At 38.5% G+C, this 19,912-nt stretch overlaps 1 protein-coding gene across 2 annotated transcripts in view; it reads right to left on the minus strand.

Annotated features, from left to right (window-relative positions):
- Positions 1–1,105: 1,105 nt before the first annotated feature.
- Positions 1,106–19,912, minus strand: part of snx19b (sorting nexin 19b) — a 44,326-nt gene continuing 25,519 nt past the window's right edge. For both annotated transcript variants that reach the window (XM_067593919.1, XM_067593917.1), the window contains exons 12-14: positions 9,711–9,895; positions 9,443–9,530; positions 1,106–5,230 (exon numbers count right to left, since the gene is read on the minus strand). In XM_067593919.1, the coding sequence (XP_067450020.1) occupies positions 5,107–5,230; positions 9,443–9,530; positions 9,711–9,895 (397 nt within the window). In that variant the 3' untranslated portion in view covers positions 1,106–5,106. The remainder of the gene's footprint in view (positions 5,231–9,442; positions 9,531–9,710; positions 9,896–19,912) is intronic.

The following is a 19,912-nucleotide window of genomic DNA, read 5'->3' on the forward strand; positions in this document are numbered from 1 at the left end:
CTGGACCAAAAGTGGAAGACTGACTGACTGACATACATTGCCATTCCAGCATGCTGCTAGCATGGCTAAAAATTGGGTCCTGATTTGTATTAAACTACACTGTCTGTTTGAGCTTGAAAATTCATTCTTGACCTTGGAAAAAGTTGACAAAACATACCCCACCGAAGGTCTACTTGCTTGGCCTGGAACTTTCGACCATATCACATGGTCAGACCTGGATTGTTTTGTCGACTGCTGGTGCCAAGGTCTGGAATGAATGCTTAAGCCAACGTGAAATCCTTAAAGTCGTTTGAATAATGGAAAGCTTCAAAATATAGAGTTCCGCAACAACTGAGCAAACTCCATCTCCTGATGAAGAGAAAAGCTACTAAGTGGATCTTGAATGGAGACTGTTTTGAAATTGAAACTGTCGCAAACGAGGACTGAGGTCCCAGGATTAAAGACTTTGGGAGAGTTTGTCTCATGTATCAGAGGTCAGAGGAGGACAGAAATATTATATTTACCTGAGAGAAATCCAAATGTATTCAATGTGAATTTTCTTGAACACAACTCATCTGTCCATTCATAGTATCAGTGTAGTACTGCAAGATCGGTGCTTAACTAATCCAAAGGGTTGCTTACAGTTTTATCTGTAAATCCAATTTAAGAGGATTTCTCAGCAACGCAAAGCCGCCTTCCAACACCCCCCGACCCCCGCTTTGTTGTGAGAGAATTGGAGCTTAACAGAAACTGTTCCAAGAAGTGCCTCTGATCTTTATTATGGGGTATTTAAAGGTTTTCATCCGCACACTTTTTGTTGTTGTTGGACATGAACCACGAGTCTGCAGGCTACAACAAATTAGTGGGGAGCGCGGAGGGTGTTCAGATCCATAACAAATGCAAAATGTCTATACAAAGAGGTGAAAAGATAATATGGAATGTCTGGATTCAAATCAGTTTGGATATTTGCCTCTAAAGAGGCCATGTACATTTCTGGTGCACCTCCAGACAGTTAAAACATGCCTGTGATAAATTTTAAGTCAGAACTCATGAAGAGCAACTCACCAGCCTCTTGTAAAATGTATCACCTACCTCGAGTCAAGAAAATAATGAGTGTGAACAACAGTTGAAGATTTAATAAGTCATGTTTGGTTACTTTATTGTCTTTTGCAAATACGCTCAGAAACAAACAGCGACTGTTGTAAAGACTGCAACACAATCAGTGCCAGCAAATGGAGAGACAGATTCACAGCATTAATATGCACAATACAACAGCACATGTTCACAGGTCACACTGCAGAGAAACACCAGACACAGAATCTGATAGGAAATAAGACAGGAAGGTGAAAAAGGGGGGCAGGGGTGATAGAAATTGGGATTTAACTTAATAGCAGAGCTGTACAATGTCATATATCACTGTAAAAGACATCAACATATAGCTTTAGTGTCTATGTTGTGTCTGTCTAAAAACTGTTGCTCTTCTAATTAACATTTGGCATAAATATGTAAAGGTCCAAAGACAAACAGCACAGTGCATTTTTTCCATGAAAAATTGAACATCTAACATCTACTACTGACTAAAGCAGATAAGTACAGCAGACAAAACATGGTAAGTTGGTATGTTGTTATAAAGAGAAAAAGATCCAGTATGTTGTGCTGTTCACTCCATATGTTTAGGTGAAACTGTTAATTTTTTAATGGGAGTTTTAGTTTTGTATGCTAACAATTTAATTGTTGTTTAACTTAAAATCACAAAGGTTTCAACCTCAAAAAGCAAGTGCTGTTGCCATGCCAATGTGTCACAGAATATGGAAAAGTAAACCCCAGAAAGACACTTCATTTTTTGCGAAAGACCAATTGAAGAAATGCTGAATGAAACTTAATTAAGTGTTGAGTGCCACATACTTAAATCACCCCTCCACCCCTGCTTGCCTACATATAGTTTTTTACCAAGATAAAAACATATTTATGTTAGCTAGAAACCACTCAAAAAATTGTCTGTAAGTGTGAATGTGAGTATGATTGTACTGTATGCATCAGCCCTGTGATAAAACTCATGACTGTCACCCAATGTGACCCTGCGAGTATAGATAATGGATGGATGTGTGATACTTTTGCTACGTTGTGTACCAATCATGAAATAAACATAATCAAACCATGTAAACCAATCGATCTCAATATTTCCATACAATGTTGGCAGAATTGGTAAAGTGAGGTGCTTTAATAACAGGACAAGTTTCTTATAAAAACAGAGTATGGTATGTAGTAATAAATATCGAGTTCTTCTACTTGAACTCTTTTAGCATGTTGTAACTCATTACAACATGAAAAATCTCTTGTTACAACGTGAAAAAGATCTCCATCTTGTTACGACGAGAAAGTGAGCTATTGTTTTTGACACTCAGCCATAGATAAGAGAATAAGTTTGTGCTGTGTAATTTTCAGTTTCACATGGCAACATACATGGAATTACTTCATCAGCATAAGCAAGCAAAAAAAAATCTTCACAACTAATAACCATAGCAGTTCAACATTCAGCACAATTTGACACAATAAAAAGAACATGTGTTAATAGTTTCAGTACAGAGAGCTGTAACTGGGTGCTTATGTTCTACTAAGGCATATACAGTGGCTCCACTGCAGTTGCATCAGTGCAGGTCAGGCAGGTCAAACTTCATCACCTTGTAAGGCAAAATCAAGGAAAAAGCACTTCATAACAGAGGACGGTCCTCTCTGTCAGCACTGGCACAGCTCTCATTATTTCATGGACGGAATTCAGAAAAAGTAATTGTTCAGTACATCAAGCAAATAAATAAGTTCATAAATACACTGGAATGATTGTGACATTAAGATTTGACTTCTTTTTTTTACCTAACAGATGGAATGTAAAATTTCTCAAAGTCTTAATATATATGGTCGCAAAAGACATAACTGATATTTCATGTATTTTTCAATGGGATAATACTGCATATCTTAATATTAACATAACCCATTTGGAGCTGGCTCCATACTCCAAATATAATTCTCTCTACATTTTATCATAAGAATTTCGGGAGCACAAATGTTACCAGAAAAGGTTGAGACACTCAGATTCACTTTAAATTACATCATTGTCTGGCCAGCTGCTATCAAAGATTAACTAAACAGTATTTAAGACAGTCTGTGTTAAAATATTGGGATTACACATGATGTCTGTGATAAAGATATCGAAAATAATCGGTGTTGTAACATACTTTGTATACATACTTAGGATATTTTCTGGAAACTATGACAGTTTCCTGCTTATTGTCTTTACGTAAGAGGGAAAGAAGCACTGATCATTGTGTAACCACCATAAAGGCAATAAGATGCTAAGGCAGTTTTTTTTTTTCGAAGTGCAAAAACCTTCAAAATTATGTATAAAGTGACTGTAAACAGTGTGCTGACATGACTGAAACTCTCTTCACATGGTTTCTATGGTGACTAGAAGATGACAGATGAGTTATTGAACTCCATGAGAGTGGCCTGTTAGCTAACAGGTCCCATTTTCTAACAAGTCACCCTTTGTAAAGTTTTTATAAGTTGTAACTAATAGCTCTATTACTGCTTAATAAAACATGTATTAATGTTTAATAGATCAGTTTAACTTTCTAATAAACCAGAGGGATAATTCACAATCTGGCGACTCAAAAGCTGTTCTTATTAATGATTTATGAATGGTGTATAAAGCCTTAGTAAATTACTTATGTATCAGAAATAAAGCAATTAGTTACAACTTGTAAAACCTTTATAAAAGCTGATGTAGTAAGTGGTAATTTTAACCATATTTTGTGTTCAATTAACAATTACCCGCACAGAACATGACTGTTTCTTCATCAATAGAGGTCTTCATGGGTCCAAACTCTTGGACCTGACCTGTATCATTTGGACCCAGCCCAACTCAGATCTTGGTACCTTGGCGAGTGCAAAGACACACAGCTGCTGAATTTTATAAAAAATCGCAAAGACAGATATCTAAAGTCCTGATCAAATAATTCCAAAACTCTGCAAATGGACAGATGTTGTAATTTAGAAGTAAAAGTAAATGAAAAAATATGTTTCATTGTAATTTGGGGGTACCAACCCTTTAAGTCTGCTGTTTAATTTGCTTATTAACAAAGATCTTCTAGTAACTGATTTGAATTGTGCAGACTCCAGCAGTTCAGTGCTGGACAGTAACTTACATTTGGAAATGTATGGATGGACCTATGCCAGAACCATTCCTACATCCTTCATATAGCTGTTTTTGTGGAGCCCAGTTCTTCTATTATTTAGACATTAACTGTGCAGATAATTCTCTGAGGAGCGTGTTAAAAAAAATGACGTATCTGTGAAGCCAGTAAAATATCTTATGGACAACTCTTCACCACAGTGCACACTATGTATTTTTCCTACACCTGGACACTTCAGGTTGAAAAAAAAAACATTACCAGACACATGTGATCCCTCAGGAAGGCTCAGATTTAGGAAGTATAGCTCACATTATGTCAGAATCACATGTGTGGCTCGATACAGAGCCAGTGGGATATTGAAGAATTGCTCAACAGAGAATAGAAACAGTGATGCTAAATCCCTATAGAGCATCTTGAGATTTAAGTTTTGGGGAAAAAACAAATCCTGCTTCTCCAAATTAGAGGAGCATGTGTGGGTTTTTCTACTTCGAGACAGTGGGGGGGATGAGGGCAGAGTGTGAAGACCATCTGAAGTGAGTTTAGTAAAAGCCGGAGAGTTTAGCCAGCAGGAAGAGGCTGGATGTGGAGATCGGAGGAGGCTTTGCCACATCAGACATGTTCTAAGATCAAACACAAACCAGGTGCTCTCATGTAATCAAAGCTGCTTCAAATGTAGTGTGTGAGTGTGTGTGTGTATACAGGGCACCGTGTTCAAAAGCCTCATATGTCAATACATCAACGCTAAATTAGAGACAGGCCTGAGTGACCTCAGGATTTGAAAGCGGGGACAGAGAATATTCAGCCACACCAGCAACATTCACATGCACTCTCATGGCAGAACATTAGTAGAACAGGAGCAGCCTCGCTGTTGCACTGATTTGCAGCGATTCATCAGTGCTGAATGACCAGTTAGGATGGTGGGTTCATAGGTGTTCCCTCATGCCAGCAGCTTCTCTGGGTTCTTGGAGAGGCTCTGCAGCAGGCTCCTCTGGAAGTCCTGCTCAGGTAGTTCAGGAACCAGGAACTCCAGCAAAAGGTCACATATGCAGTAGACCAGGTGTCTAAGGAAAGACAGGAGCAGCAGTCAGAAACTTTACGGCTATTTTACCTTACATGGTTAATAACTACGGGAAGATGCAAAGAGTAGAAGTATTACTGGCTTGACGTCGAAGAGCAGTGGCTTTGTGGAATACAGCAGGTGACTTAAGCAAGGTTTTAATCCAAATGTAGCGCAAATTTTAACCACATTTCTGAAAAATCTGCAAAAGTGTTTTCAGTCAAACCTCAAACAGTGTCAGTCTGTGTTCATTGAACTTTGTTGCATTATTTGCTTTTATCCATACACCAACTTTTCTGCCTCAGCAAAGTATTAATTTTTTTTTTCGAGAAATCCAGAGATTTTTTGAATTTTTTGTGTTTCCACTGAGTTTTTTTTTTCCAGATGCAGATAAAAACAGGTGGATGGAAAACCACCCACCTGCACAAAGAAGGGGAAATAAATCCTCATTCTCATTCACTATTCTTAGAGTTATGACTCAGTCTCCAAAGTCCATCACAGATATCCGGTGCTTAAAAATCTCTGAAAAAAAGATGCTTCTTCAGATCTTCCCACAGAATCATCATCTTTAGCTGAGCTTTTTCAGCTGTCTGTGCCCATAGTACAAACAGGAACTGCAGCAGCTAAAGCAGCATGAAATCATGGTGCAAATGTCAAACTGTAAATGAATATAGGCTGAAATCTTCGGCTTAAGGTAAAGCTCACAGCTACTACTATACTTACATTCATATGTAGCTTTTATAGAATTTTACATTGCATAAAACCTTTTTTGTGACTGTTTATCCCATCTCCAGGAGCAACTTGCTGAAAAATTTAATAATGAAATATGCTTTTTCCAAATCCAGGAGGAGATCAGGTAAAACTGGTTTAAAGTGTGGCATGGTCTGCATACAGTCAGAACACAGGCTGTTCTCCCACTGGAAGAACATTCAGTGCGTCATGATAACATCACTATTGGCACGTTTTCATTGTTAGCAAGAAAGTGAGAGAGATAAAACGGCTCTTCGCTGGATGAACAGAGGGCAACAGTCATTTGTTAACAACGGTGGTAAACAGCTGCACTAAGATGATGAAGAAAAGCACCATGCAAATGTACCACAGAACTGAACAATAAACTACTGAGAAAGCAGAGCAGTGTGGTTTGAAAGGGTGGGGGGAAAGCTCAGAGTCTCAGATTGAGAAAATGTGCAATGAGTGAAAATTTGGACTAAATAAAGCTTGGATGCATCTTCCTTTGTCTGATTATCTAACCATGTGAATCCATGTGTGTAAAATTCTTCTTACCCGACATTATTTAGAAAGGCACACACCTGTCTTATTTAAGTACAAGCGCGGAAATACAGATTTTGATCACCAGCTAACATTTCCCATGAGTACAGTAGGCTCCGTCATTGTGAAATAGAAAAAGTTTGAAAGTAGTGACACTCACAAAGAGCCATGATCAAAACTAATGCTCCAACTATGACTTGTTTCTGCATCTATAAACCTTTTAAGGCCTCTTCAGCTGTTGTTTAGTCAACTGTCTCTTTGTTTAGGGAAGAAATTAGTCCACAGTGGATGATTCCAGGTAAGTCTCTCGGTGTCTCTGTGCAAGTCAGCATGTACACTCCCTGGCCACTTTATTAAAGACACCTGCTTGTTAATTCAAACCAGCAACCACCAAACAGTGATTTGTGTGACTGTTTTCCTGTATTAGAATGGATATGACAATCTAAGTGTATTTAAGCATACTGTCGTTGTTGCAAGACGTGGCAGCTCAAGGTTCACAGAAACAGATGTTCCCTGAGATTTCTGTGCATTATTATGTAGTTTTCAGAGAATGGCGTGATAAACAAAACAAGACCAGGGGCCAGATGCATAAAACTCTGTATAGATTCATGACTAATACTGTGTGTACGCGCAAAGCCAGAAATATGCACACACATTCTTTTCCTCGGATTTATAAAGTCATGCATACGCATGGTTCTTTTTTATAAATCTCAGTCATTGAGGAACTGGGCGCACGTGCTCGAGCCTCATTTCCATTCCCACAATAAGCCATAAATGGATGGAGACACGCCCTGAACCAGCCGTTTCATATCAACATGCTGTCTGCTCCACCAGTCTGTACAGCTGTCAATGAAACAAACAGTAAAGAAGAAGTGCCGTTTCACTGATTGTGTTACACCAGTGACGTTCTCCAACAGCCAGAACAGCTGTCATTATGCGCAACCATTACGCACAGCTGTGCGGCTCTTTATAGCGTTCATATTATTAATTCATCACAAGGACTGTAAACCATCGTCGGCAGTGATCTCAGAAATGTAATCAATGATAAGTTTGTAGCGCTCATATCTAAACCAACTTTACACGGTGTGTCTCTGCTAACTCCTATATGAGTGTTGACTCCTATGTAAAATAAAGAATGATAAAATTAATCACACAGTAATAGTCAATGTTATGTTAATAAATGTGTCTTTGGCATTTTACAAATCTGTGTAAACGCAAAATTTATTTAAACTTGAAAATCATTGAGGGGGAAGCCCTTATTTACAATGACGTTGAGCAAGAAAGAAGACAATCAATTAAAACAAACATATTAATACAATTAATAAATAAACTAACAACAAAATCAATTAAAACAGGTACAAACAGAAGTTCAAAGGTTTGATATTGTGGATTTAAAATGACCAAGAGTTACCAATGAATTCATTTCTAAAGTGCTTTGTAGTGTGTTCCAGGTTGATGGTGCAAAGAAGCCAAAAGCAGCTCTTCCAAGCTCTGTATGAACATGAGGGACATGGAGCATGAGTCATTAGTCCTGGTGTAATGTGGTTCAGTGGACTAAACTAGCATGGAAGTAATATAAGAAAGCAGCTTTCCAATAAGGGCCTTGTAAATAAATAAATACATGTGCAAATCCCACCTCTGAGAAAGAGAGGACCACCCAACCTTTTTATACAGGATGCAATGATGAATGTTATAAGCATCGCCAATAATGAACCTGAGTGCAGAATGGTAGACAGCATCAAGGGGCTTTAAAGTCGCAGCCGAAGGATGCCTGTAAATAAAAAGTTGCCTCACCAAGGATTTTTCTACAATGCAACGGGAAGCAGAATTTATTCCGAAAGAAAAAGCCATTCTTTTGCCTTAGTTTGTTCACCAAATTTAATACATGATTTGATGAAATTTGATACACTCTCAGATCACTGTAGAAAACATGTGTACGTCTGGTCTGAAGAATGTGCGAGGTGCACACATTCTGTTAACTAATACCAGTTTATGTGTGGGAAATGGCATGTGCATGGTTTTTGTGATGCATCTGGCCCCAGGAGTGTAACATGCTAATGGTTGTGAGGCTGTTCTCTGCTAAACATCAGCATGTTAACATGTTAACATGCTGATGTTTAGTGGGTATAATGTTTACCATGTTCACATTTTAGTTAAGCATGTGAGCATGCTAACATTTCCTAGCTAGCTAAAAACAAAGTACATGTGAGACTGGTGGGAGGGTCATTAGTTTTGCAGGTATTTGCTCCCAAAATTTTAATGATACATTGTTCTGAACTTCAAGGTCCTAGATAGGTCGAAACGTTGCATCATTACGTTGTTTGGAGTTGGCAATATTCAGTGTGTAGACTACCTTGCCTTTTCCTCTGTATGCTGCTTTTGTCCTGCATCGAACTGGGGTTAGTATTTTTTTTTTCACACTGTCCACCTTTATTTTACATTCTTGAAGCTAAACTTTAAAGTAGTCAGGTTGTTCTTAAAGGTGCAGTGTGTAAAATTTGGTGGCATCTAGCAGAACGGACTTGGCAGAACTGGAATATAATATTCATAAGTATTTCAATTAGTATATATTCACCTGAAAATGAGAAGTGTTGTGTTTTTGTTAGCTTAGAATGAGCCCTTTATATCTACAGAGGGAGTGTGTCCTCTTCCACAGAGCCCGACATGTTGCACCACCATGTTTCTACAGTAGCCCAGAACGGATAAACTAAACACTTGCTCTAGAGGGGGCCTTTTTCATGAGTTTTGCTCCCACTGTAGGTTCTCCCACACACTTGGAAGGGGAGGAGAAAGGGAGGGTCATTCAGACGGTTGCAATCTGCAACTTTGCTGCTAGATGCCACTAAATTCTACACATTGCTCCTTTAAGGTAAAAATGGTTATACCAGGTACTTAGTAGGTGTACTAATAAAGTAGACACAGAGTGTACAGAATAGTGTATATTCACCTGTTAATGTAGGGGTCTTGAAGGGAGTCCAATGCAGTCTGCCAGCTGAGTTTGTACTTGTCTGAGCCCAGCATGTCCGAGATCAGATCTGGGAACACAGAGGCAAATCAGTTGCTCAGTTCATGTACAGTGTGTGACCAGTTGTTTGATGAGTGTATGTCCTGGTACCTATAAAGGTGCTGCTAATAATTGTAGTCTGTGCTGTGTTTGCTGGTGTCCTTACATAGAATATACTTACAGTAGTGTTACTGCATGTGTATGTGTATACCTGGCAGTAGTCTCATCAGACAATGTAAGGCTTGCTGCTTGGTGCTTTCCTTCTGCTGCTGGCTACGTTCAAGTCGAGGGGCAGTGGGCAGAGCTCCACCCGGCCACACAGCCTCCTGGATGACCTGCAGGTACACCACCCAGTACCTGGTACATGTCAGGTTGGCTACACTCACATCAAGCCATCTGCAATTTAAAAACACACAGCAAGTTAGCAAAGGGGTTTAGTGTATGGGGGATAGTTGGGGGGCAGGGGATTCCAATCGCTGTTATTCAGGTTTTAAGCAGTGGTGAACCGTGACTATTAGAGCTGGGCCTTTAGCTCAGCCAAAACTCCCCCCCCCCAAACACACACACACACCAAAAAAGCAGCAACACAGCAAAGGATTTTGTGAGGGATAAGCAACTGTAACACTAACCATGACGTAAGGTAAACAAGAATCATTTTAACCTTGGCTGTCTTCTCTATACTCACTGTAAACAAGTCACAAAAAACAGAGATAATTTAGGCTACAAAATGTACACCATACAAAGATAACAACTGGAAATATAAAACTGGCTACCAAGAAAATATATTATTCTTGTCAACGGATATCAAAATAGCCTTGATCTCTCTCAGGCCCAGTGGCAGGATGAAGTAACTGAGCGGGCTGTTAAAAATTGAGAGGGGGCAATTTCTTTTATAAAATAAAATTCAGTGATTTAACCATGCAATAGCCTCAGAAAGGCTAAATAACAACGGCATAAGGCTACTGTTTAAAAATCATAGAATATATTTATTAATCATAGCAATCACAAAAATGACTCAAAATCAGCAGGATGGGTTGCGTTGAACCAGCTGTTTGCTTCTTGCAGCTCTCTCTCTCTCTCTCTCAAATAAACAAAACTACAAACACTGCACTACTGTTTGCAAATAGGTTTCCAGGTGACTGGCTGACAGGACACTAATCCTTGCTTAGCATGATGCTAACCAACTATTAATACAATGGGAAATCCCACAGAAAAATCGCAAAGCTAGTAGAGTTTGTGCTACACTATTTAACTTAAAACAATTACCAGATGTGTACAAAAAAAGTCTTTATGAACCCATAAGATGTAACAGGAGCACTTCCAAACAACAACATGACAAGAGAGCCTTGAAACACAACTACAGCAAGATAGCTCTGGCCTTCTGGAAGGCCTAGGTGGGTGATTTTCAGTACCACCCATTATAAATCAAAATGTGATTGGTTAATTAACCTGTCACTTTCTAAACAAACACATGCGGCTATGGTGACTATGGCCTCCTGTCCTCACCAATGAGTGCGTTAGCTAACCTTTTCAACAAAAAAAAAAATCTGATTGGATAACTTTATTTTTGGTTTATGGTTTAACGACAGTAATCCTTTCATTTCTGAAGCAAAATTGATTGAGAAATCAGGCTAAAATTAGAATTAGAAGAGAATAATTACTAAATGAAAGCAACTAAATATAACATTTGAAATTCTGATATGTTTTGCCTTCTCTGAAGACCTAGAAGGCCCTAAGGGTTCCCCTCTGCTTTTAATATATATGTCATTTCTACCACCACTGTAATTTGTAGTATTTTTGTAATTTTGGTGGGCTGAAACACTCACTACATAAAGCAGTATCTCGTGTCAGTGTAGAATGACCTTGGCAACAGTTGGTTAACCTCTTGACATGAAGGTCCCACAATACAGTCATTAAGTTCAATGTGTTGTGACCTTGTCATCATGCTTGACCTGCCCACCACTGAATGATCCTGTCCTCAGACCATCCAATCCTTTTAAATATAACCCCATGCCTCACTGCATTCCCACACGGATTTGAAACTCAAAGTGCTGCAGAGGAGTCTGGCCTGGCACAGTCTCACACTGGAAGTGATCTCAAACTGAGCCCATTTCCCTGAAGCCTTCCACATAACTGCTGGATTTAAGGTCTTGTGATGAGTAAATTCAATAGGCTCTGTGTAGCTGGGGGACTTTGACCCTTTCGTTCTGACCTGACCTTTCTCACACCAAGATTTACCATTTGAGGGGTGGAAACACAGCTACTCGCCATCCAGACTGGATGAGGAGTTATTTCAACGTGGAACTTTTGTCTCCTCCTTCTGGCAGTTAGAGTAATTACAAACACACTGTCAACACGTGCTTACATCATAGGCTCCTCTGTAGCCTACTCTGTTGCTAATGTTTCGGCTGTAAAACGGTGGATAAATTGCTGCGAACGTCACACAACCCCCACAAAATGACTCATTTCACTAGTAGAATTGAATCATGCTTTATGACACCCATCCAGCTGGACCCACCCAGCCAGCGGTTCCTCACAGCTACGAAAACGTCGGAGCTACTTTACAAATAGGCATTATTTGGATAAACTGACCAAATGTTGGGAATCTAAATGGTTACTTTCTCACCTGAAAAAAAATATTAAATCTTAAGTTCCATACTAACAGTTCTACAGTGAATATTACAAAAGCTTTTAGCTATACCCAGTATGCCCTGTGGTCCGATGAAGATACCCGAGGGCCGAGCACCCATCGGGATGGGTCAGGATGCCGAACATGATGTAATTTCCCCAGCAATCTAGGGGGAAACCAATCATTGCAGGTTGACGTAAAACACATCACTACTGGTGCACCAGCATGGGAATGTCATACCAGACACCAGATTTAAAAACTCTGTATGCTGTAAAATACAGAGAGATTTATCTGGTGGTGATAGGCTTGTGTGAAGTCATTTGGCAAGGGCTTGAATGTGATGGATGTTCATTTATATGTAAAAGTTCTGCACTCTGGCTTTAAAGCACAAAGTAAAAGCTAAAAACATCATCTTGATGTTACTATCAAGTTGGTAAAAGTCTAAATGACAACAAAGTAGATTCAATCAAGGTGTTTACAGCCTTGAATAACGTGATTTAAGATACTGTAAGAGTTTTTTTCCCAGGACTTGCAGACACCCTTATAATGTTTAACACCTTGCAGATGCTGTTATGCAACATTGTTCAAAATCTCAGAGCTATGTTAAAAAGAAACAGGGACCTCCCTCTGGGCCTGATGTTCTGCTTCTTTTGCTCACTTCATGTGGCCCCTAATGAAGTTATTTCATTAGCTTATTCTGGCCAGTTACCACACTGCTGAGTTGCACTCAGAGAAGCTATGGATGGATGCTTGAGCCAGCTGTAATTCTTGGATTCCACTATTTTACATGCTTTTATTCTTTGGTATTTCACAACAGTGCAGGAGAGGCCAAAAAATTGGTGCTGATGGTATTTTCTATTTTTCAAGTTGTACCACTGCAGAGGAAAAATAGGCAAACTTTAGTTCATACATAAGTTCCAGTCGAGATGCCAAACTTTCCAAAGATACCAAATTCTCAGGCTGAATTTGAAATGATGTTTATGAGAGTATGCACAATAACTTTAAAATAAGAGCTAAAATGAAAATTAATCAGTTACTATTTTGATGACTGATTCTCAAATGTCTGCTTCTCAGCAGACATTTTGACTTGTCACAGTAGGAAAAGCACAGGTGTTACTAATAACAAAAAGAAGAATCAAATAATCAAGAAAAAAATTGGTTATGTAATAAAAATAAAACCTTGTATAACCATATAAAACTTTAAAGCTACTTAAAAGTCAAACTGAAATTTAAATGAATTCACTCAAGAAATCAGTACATTATATTTTTGTTTTTTGTTTGTGTACGTATTTGGTCAAAATTGTAATTACCAAAAAGAAGAAACTTAAATTGCCTTTTTTTTCAGCAGTGTTAGCATTCCCTACATTAGGGAATTAGGGTGTCCGAACATTAGGGTGTCCGAATTTTTGGTTCAGACAATTTCAGCACAGTGATTTCATTGGTGCAATATTGGTCCTTCCACATGTTATATCTTATATGTTAAAGACCTAACTTAAAATGCTAACGGTACATAACCAAAACTATTTGAACTTCTCGAAAAGGGGGAACAAAAACGTCTTTTATCAACATTCGTGGTCTCCACAGTATGACGTTCTCAAGTCAGTCGTGCACCATGGTAGTTGACAGCTCGTCTCCTATCAGCTCTGACATGTCAGTCAACTGCTACCATGGGAATTGCCCACTTCAGGCTCAAGACTTAGACACTGTCTCCACATGTGTCCAAAAATGTTTTTTCCTTTTTCAAAAAATAAAAAAAATACGCAAAACAGTTTCATTGTTCATAGAGTTTATACTTCCTTACTAAAGTAAGAAGAATTAAAATTTCAGTTTGACTTTAAGGGCACATTTCAGGGCAAAATTGAGTTTGAAAAGTTGAGTTTTCCCTTTTTCAAAAGGTAATCAAATATTAAAACATTAGGTTAATATGAAAGTAAATTATACACCCACACATGTACAAATAGAGATAATGTTGTAAATTGTCCTTATCACTGAAGTCTGGCCTCATCCCCAGAAACAGAGTGTATTTTGGTCAAGAGTGGTTACAGCTCAGCATTGGACAATGGTGTTTACCTCTTCACCAGCTCATACCAGTCTGGGACAAGTTCACTGAATCAGGTTGAGTTGTGAGTTGTCACTGCAAACAGGAACATATGGACACTAAGCGCTAAAGTTACTGACAGCCGGACACAATAGCAAGGTGAAGCACTGTGACATTATTAGGACTGATTTACAGTATGTCAGAGATTCCACAGTCACTTTAGTGCAACGACTGTAAATCTTTAAAACAATAAAATCTACTAATGGTCACTGGATAATGCAGGAGGAAAATATTGATCATTCTTTCAAAGACTTGTCATGCTTCAATGATTGCCACATATTAATTCCTGTAATGGCAGGCAAGTGATACAAGATATACTTGCATGGTATCCTGGAACAAACCAAATGTAGAGAGGAACGTCCGAAAAGTTGTACACAAATATATGGGCATATATTTGAAGGCATTTTCCTTCATAGTTTTATCAAGTGCACTGGTTGTCTTGTTGCCATGATAACAGAAAAGGTTGAATGTTCAACAACTCTAAACAGTGGTCATCTCCTAACCCATGTCAGTACAACCAATCTGCCACCAGTCAAGGCTGATGAGCTGCCACTGTGTCTAAAATGAAGACAATGGAGGCAGAAGCAGTCACAACCTACTGTTGTATACGCAGTCAATAGGAGCTGCACCTTAAAACAGGTTCAAGTTTCAATGTCGAAACAGTTGTTACATTTTCTGTGTAAATCAATGGGCTACACGTCATAGATACATCCTCTTTGAACCAAATAACATTTACTCAAGGTCCAATTACTTGCTTGTCACATAGATTTCTGAGAGGAAAACAAGAACATGATACTATAAGTGGGTTTCCATCCACCTATTTTTATGCCCATTGTAAAATTTGTGAAAATTAGAGCGGAAATGCTAAAAATTCAAAAAAATCTTGAAATATAGATGAAAACACAAGATTTGTATGGGGAGTTGAGGCGACTGTAACACTCCTCAAATTAATACACGAAACAAACAGAAATGCCATATTTCCGTTATGTTTTCTACATCGTTTGAGGTTTGACTGGAGCTATTGTAATAAAATAATCTTGTGCCCTCTTTTTCTGCAATGGTTTAATGGCACACAACTGGACAATTAGTGTGATCAGCAGCTTATCTCGACCTACTATTCTCATAACAGTAGTGAATAGAAACACACATTGATATGTATTTTCTTCAGGAGATTTTCTGGAAATTTGGTTAAAATTCGTGCTACATTTAAATCTCTTTAGATTTCTGCTGGTGGCTAGTGACACAGAATAACGACACACTTCATCTGCTTCATAAATGAGTATTACTGAGACATTTACCACTAGTGCAAACATTAGAAATGACACAAAAGCAAAATGATCCTGTACCTGTGATGATTAATGAGCTACAGCTGTGAACACAGTGAGTAAACAAACTAAGATGTCCAGTTGAGGGTTGTATGAACACATTGAAAAATGCCTCCCAGATAGAAAACTCAGACTGCATAGATGCATACATGCATAGAAACAGAAGAAGAAGAAGATTTGTTCAATTTCAACAATAAACGCATTCTGTTACTCTGTCCAGCTGGAGTGAGTGGGGTATTCACATTATAGTTTGCACTGTGATTTCTACTGACACTGTAAAAATATAAACAAAATCACTTATACCATATCCCAGCTGGAAAATGACCTTGCCTAATTGACAATTAGACTGGAAAAAGTGACAGAGTCAGAGGAGTCAGGCTGGGTCGCTGTGTGAGCAAAGAGAAGGGAAGCCTATGTAATTTGGCCAAGTGAGTGAGACAATGAATGGACTGTCTCTAAGTTGGCAGAAGACGTTGAAGGTTGATGAACCTGCCTCTCAGACTCCAGCACACTGGCCGTTAATGAATGCGTGCTGGCTCGGGTTATGTTAGCATTTCTTATTTGTCAGAAAGAAAGATAACACGTCTGCTGGCTATGAGATTGCTTAATTTTAATGTTGCCACTTCAGTTCAGTTTGACATGTCTCAGTAACAACATGGCGCAACACAGTTACAGCTCAGTGTGACAACAGTACAACACTATGACTTTGAATCACTTCACAAACATGGTTATAATATCACATACAAAAACAAATTAGATTAGGGTGCGAATTTTATGATGGATTATGTCATGACAACATCAAAGTGTAGCTGCACTGCCCATTATGTTGGTGGAGGCCAGGTTATGATAGAAATGAACTAGTTTGTATGAGGTGTTGTCCGACCGCAAGAGAGGACAAAAATGTTTATAGCTGTTCAAAATTGCCACTCTTGGAAAACGATGGAGTGATAATTGTTTAAAAACACCAATAATGATGCACACTTTCAACCTTTCTCCCCTGGAAAGCATTCATGGTGTTGTACTCCCTTGTTCACATGAAAACTGACAGAAATAGTTATATAACAAATGAAGCAAGAGAGCTAGTTCAAACTCTGGCTCCTTTCTCATCTCTGGACAACTGGCCAAACACAGTGTGAAGTGGATGTGAATGTCAAATTTGTAAAATTACAGAAAAGGTCGGACACAGCCCCCTTAATTCTGACATCAGAAAGGTGTGGTGGAAGGTTTCCAAAGGTATGCAATCATCTGACAAGCACCTCTGATGTTGTTGTTCATCAGTTGGTCTGCTGTCCATTATTTTCCCATGTCAATCAACACCACCTTTGAGACACACACATGTTGCACATCTTCAAAATCACAGAAATGGTATTCTCTAGAAAAAACTCCACTATCCTTACAGCCTGTTTTTGCCAGACCAGCTCCCTCTCCCTCTCTGCAGAGATAAAGAATGTATCAGCACCAGTGCCTTCTGTTGATTACTGAAGTTTATCTGTATTTCTTGTTTGTTTTTAGTTGTTTGTCTTCCTGTTAATCACTTATCTTGTATTTATTTAAAAAAAGAAATGAAGAAATGCTTTGACATGAAGTCAAAAGATTATTTTAACCTAGTATGAGGACAAATTCACTCTGTAAGTTTTTACTAAAAAGACTAACTGTGGAAGACATCCACTTCATCTGACTAACTCAGATGGCTGAATCCTCATATTATCTTCAGATAAACTTTTGAATACATTTTTGCTTGAAGAATTTTTGAATTGATGAAGTTTTCTTATATCACTCATGCCACTATAGATCCAAAAATGTTTTTGTACGATTGGTTCTTGCCTAATATTTTGTGAATTCACTTGAAGAAAATGCTGAAATGAAGAAAAGCTGCTGTCCAGTGAGCAATCTGCTTGACCACTGCTTATTTACCATAAATCTGCAGAATTCTTAATAGCTCATTTCTCTATTATATTTTGCAAGAAATACTGAAAATGAATGAGTGAAAATGAGTCAGACTGGTACAAACACAGAGTGATATAACTTGTGGCTGGACAATAGAAAAGTACCTCCCTGTTTCCCCTCAAACTATGTACACTGGAGCTTCAGAGCGAACCTTATGCTCAGACTCATGCACACAGACAACAACAGTTACTCAGACAGGATTTGGAGACGAGAACAGCAAATAAACACAGTATGGCTGGTCTGCGCAAGTGTATCACCATTCACTTAGACAAGTCTGTCTGTTATCTTAAATTACCTCCATATGTTTTAGCTGCAGGCAGGGTCTCATGAGTACAATACACTCCTGCCAGTAAAAAAACTCTTTTTAGAGCTAAACACGTCAAAACATGAGACTATAAACAGGATAAACACATACAAGTACCACTGAATTTAATCTTCTAACAATGTTGCTACCATGTTCTGATTTCGCAAATGTTGGCGCTGAAGCACATGTGTAGTTGCTGAAAACATGTATCTCTGGAAAAAGCAAACTTTTCCAAAACTTTACACAACTCCAACAATAAAACTGAGATTCTGCGAATTTGTAGGGCAATTAGTTTTGTTGCAAATTAGTTTACGACTGTATCTACTATTAAAAATGCCTTCTGTATTAACTCATGCAATGAATTTTCACTTTGTGGAGGCAAATATGTACAGAGATTTTTGTTGGGATTGAAGCAACCAACAGCTACTGACCATTTTACACTGTTGTACAACAGACCTACTCGACTGTGACCTCAGTCCTGAGGTGAGCAGTTAACTGTGACAGCTGTGAATTGTTCTGTTTACCCGGTTCCCATTAAGAGTTCCATTGTCAGTAAAAGGTCTTACATCAGAGACCTGTCTGAGAGGACAACAGCAGGAGAACACAGACATCATGAAAACAGTTTACATCCCCACAGATGAGATAATTTATCTGTAGGCTGTGAACAATAAGGAAGAATCACCGGTCATGATGTGGACAGGGTAGTGAAGTCATCTGGAGATGAGCTTTGTACGAGACCATGACCAAAGAATTCCAGGGTAAAAGGACACCACTGAGTTTCTTAATATGAACACACCACGACGCCTCTTGAGAGCAGAAGCTGTGGTAGTAGTGAATAAGAGCAGGGCTAAAATGAGAAGTGTCTGGGTCTAATGGAAAGGTTAATTTTGTCCTGTGGAGCTTTTATCTTCATGGATACCTTGAGTCTTTAGGGCACTCAAGCAAGTTATACTTGAAGGTACCCTGTGGAGTTTGTGATCAGTATGGAGCAATGTTTTATGAGCAGATCCCCATTTTGTTTATACACCAATCATTTCACAGTCAAGCACGCAGGTGACACAAGACACATTCCTGCCAATGTTTTCACGCTATTTCTCACTATTCACCTGATTAAGAGTTGGTAGTGGTAGTGTACCAAGAAAAGTATTGAATATTGAGTACTGAAAATATTTTAAAAATCAGCCTGGTAAATGAGGAAGGAAATGCATTCAAAACATTTGTTAGACCTCAATGATACACACAGTCCATTTTGGTTGGAAAACAGAACATAAACATGCCTGTTTATTTATAAGAAAACTCAACAGGGTACCTTTAATAATGAGTACCTTTGTGATATAACTAGTCACAATTAGTTACAAAACCATTTGGATGGGATTAATATTCCAGAGGCGTGAGAAAGACACATTTGCCATGCTTCTAATTGTTTCAGCGCAGTAATACTAGCAGCAATTTGGCAGAATTTGATCTAGTCCAAAATTAAAAGATGTGGTTAGTATAAAGGACATTTGGCAGAAAAATTAAGAAGAAAAAACACCAGAAATTTGGCACCATTATTAATACTGTGCTACTGGGAGAATATGAGACACATATGCAACCTGAAAATGATTAAAATCACTGAACCGCACACACATTATTAAAATAATCCAATCTACTTTTCATAAATAATGTCCAGTCTGAATCACTGCGAACTGATAACTCCCAAGAGGCCCAATCAAGGAGGAAAAAGACTGAGTGCATATCCTGAAATGACTGAGCACTACAAAAACAACGATTAATTCCATATTATTGTATGTATTATTGTAACACATTGTCTTTTTTCCTCTAATTGCCTTGATACATATTTCCAATGTCAATGATAAGCTGTAAAGTTCTAGTAGATTATGTTGTTTCTTTTTTAGAGAAACTCTGTTGCAGTAAAAATAAAACCAGCACCAGGTGCTCACCAAAACCAGCTCTGTTCAGATCAGAAGTTAAAATTAGAGGTCAGTCAGTATGATGAAGTGTTAATTGTCCAGCCTTAACAGCCAGCCCTTACTCAGAACATTCATAGCCTCCAAAATTACATCTGTTACACTACATCTGTTTATACACAACATATACTATTTGTGGA

The sequence above is a fragment of the Thunnus thynnus genome, chromosome 7 (genome assembly GCF_963924715.1).
Source record: "Thunnus thynnus chromosome 7, fThuThy2.1, whole genome shotgun sequence".
NCBI lineage: Eukaryota > Metazoa > Chordata > Actinopteri > Scombriformes > Scombridae > Thunnus > Thunnus thynnus.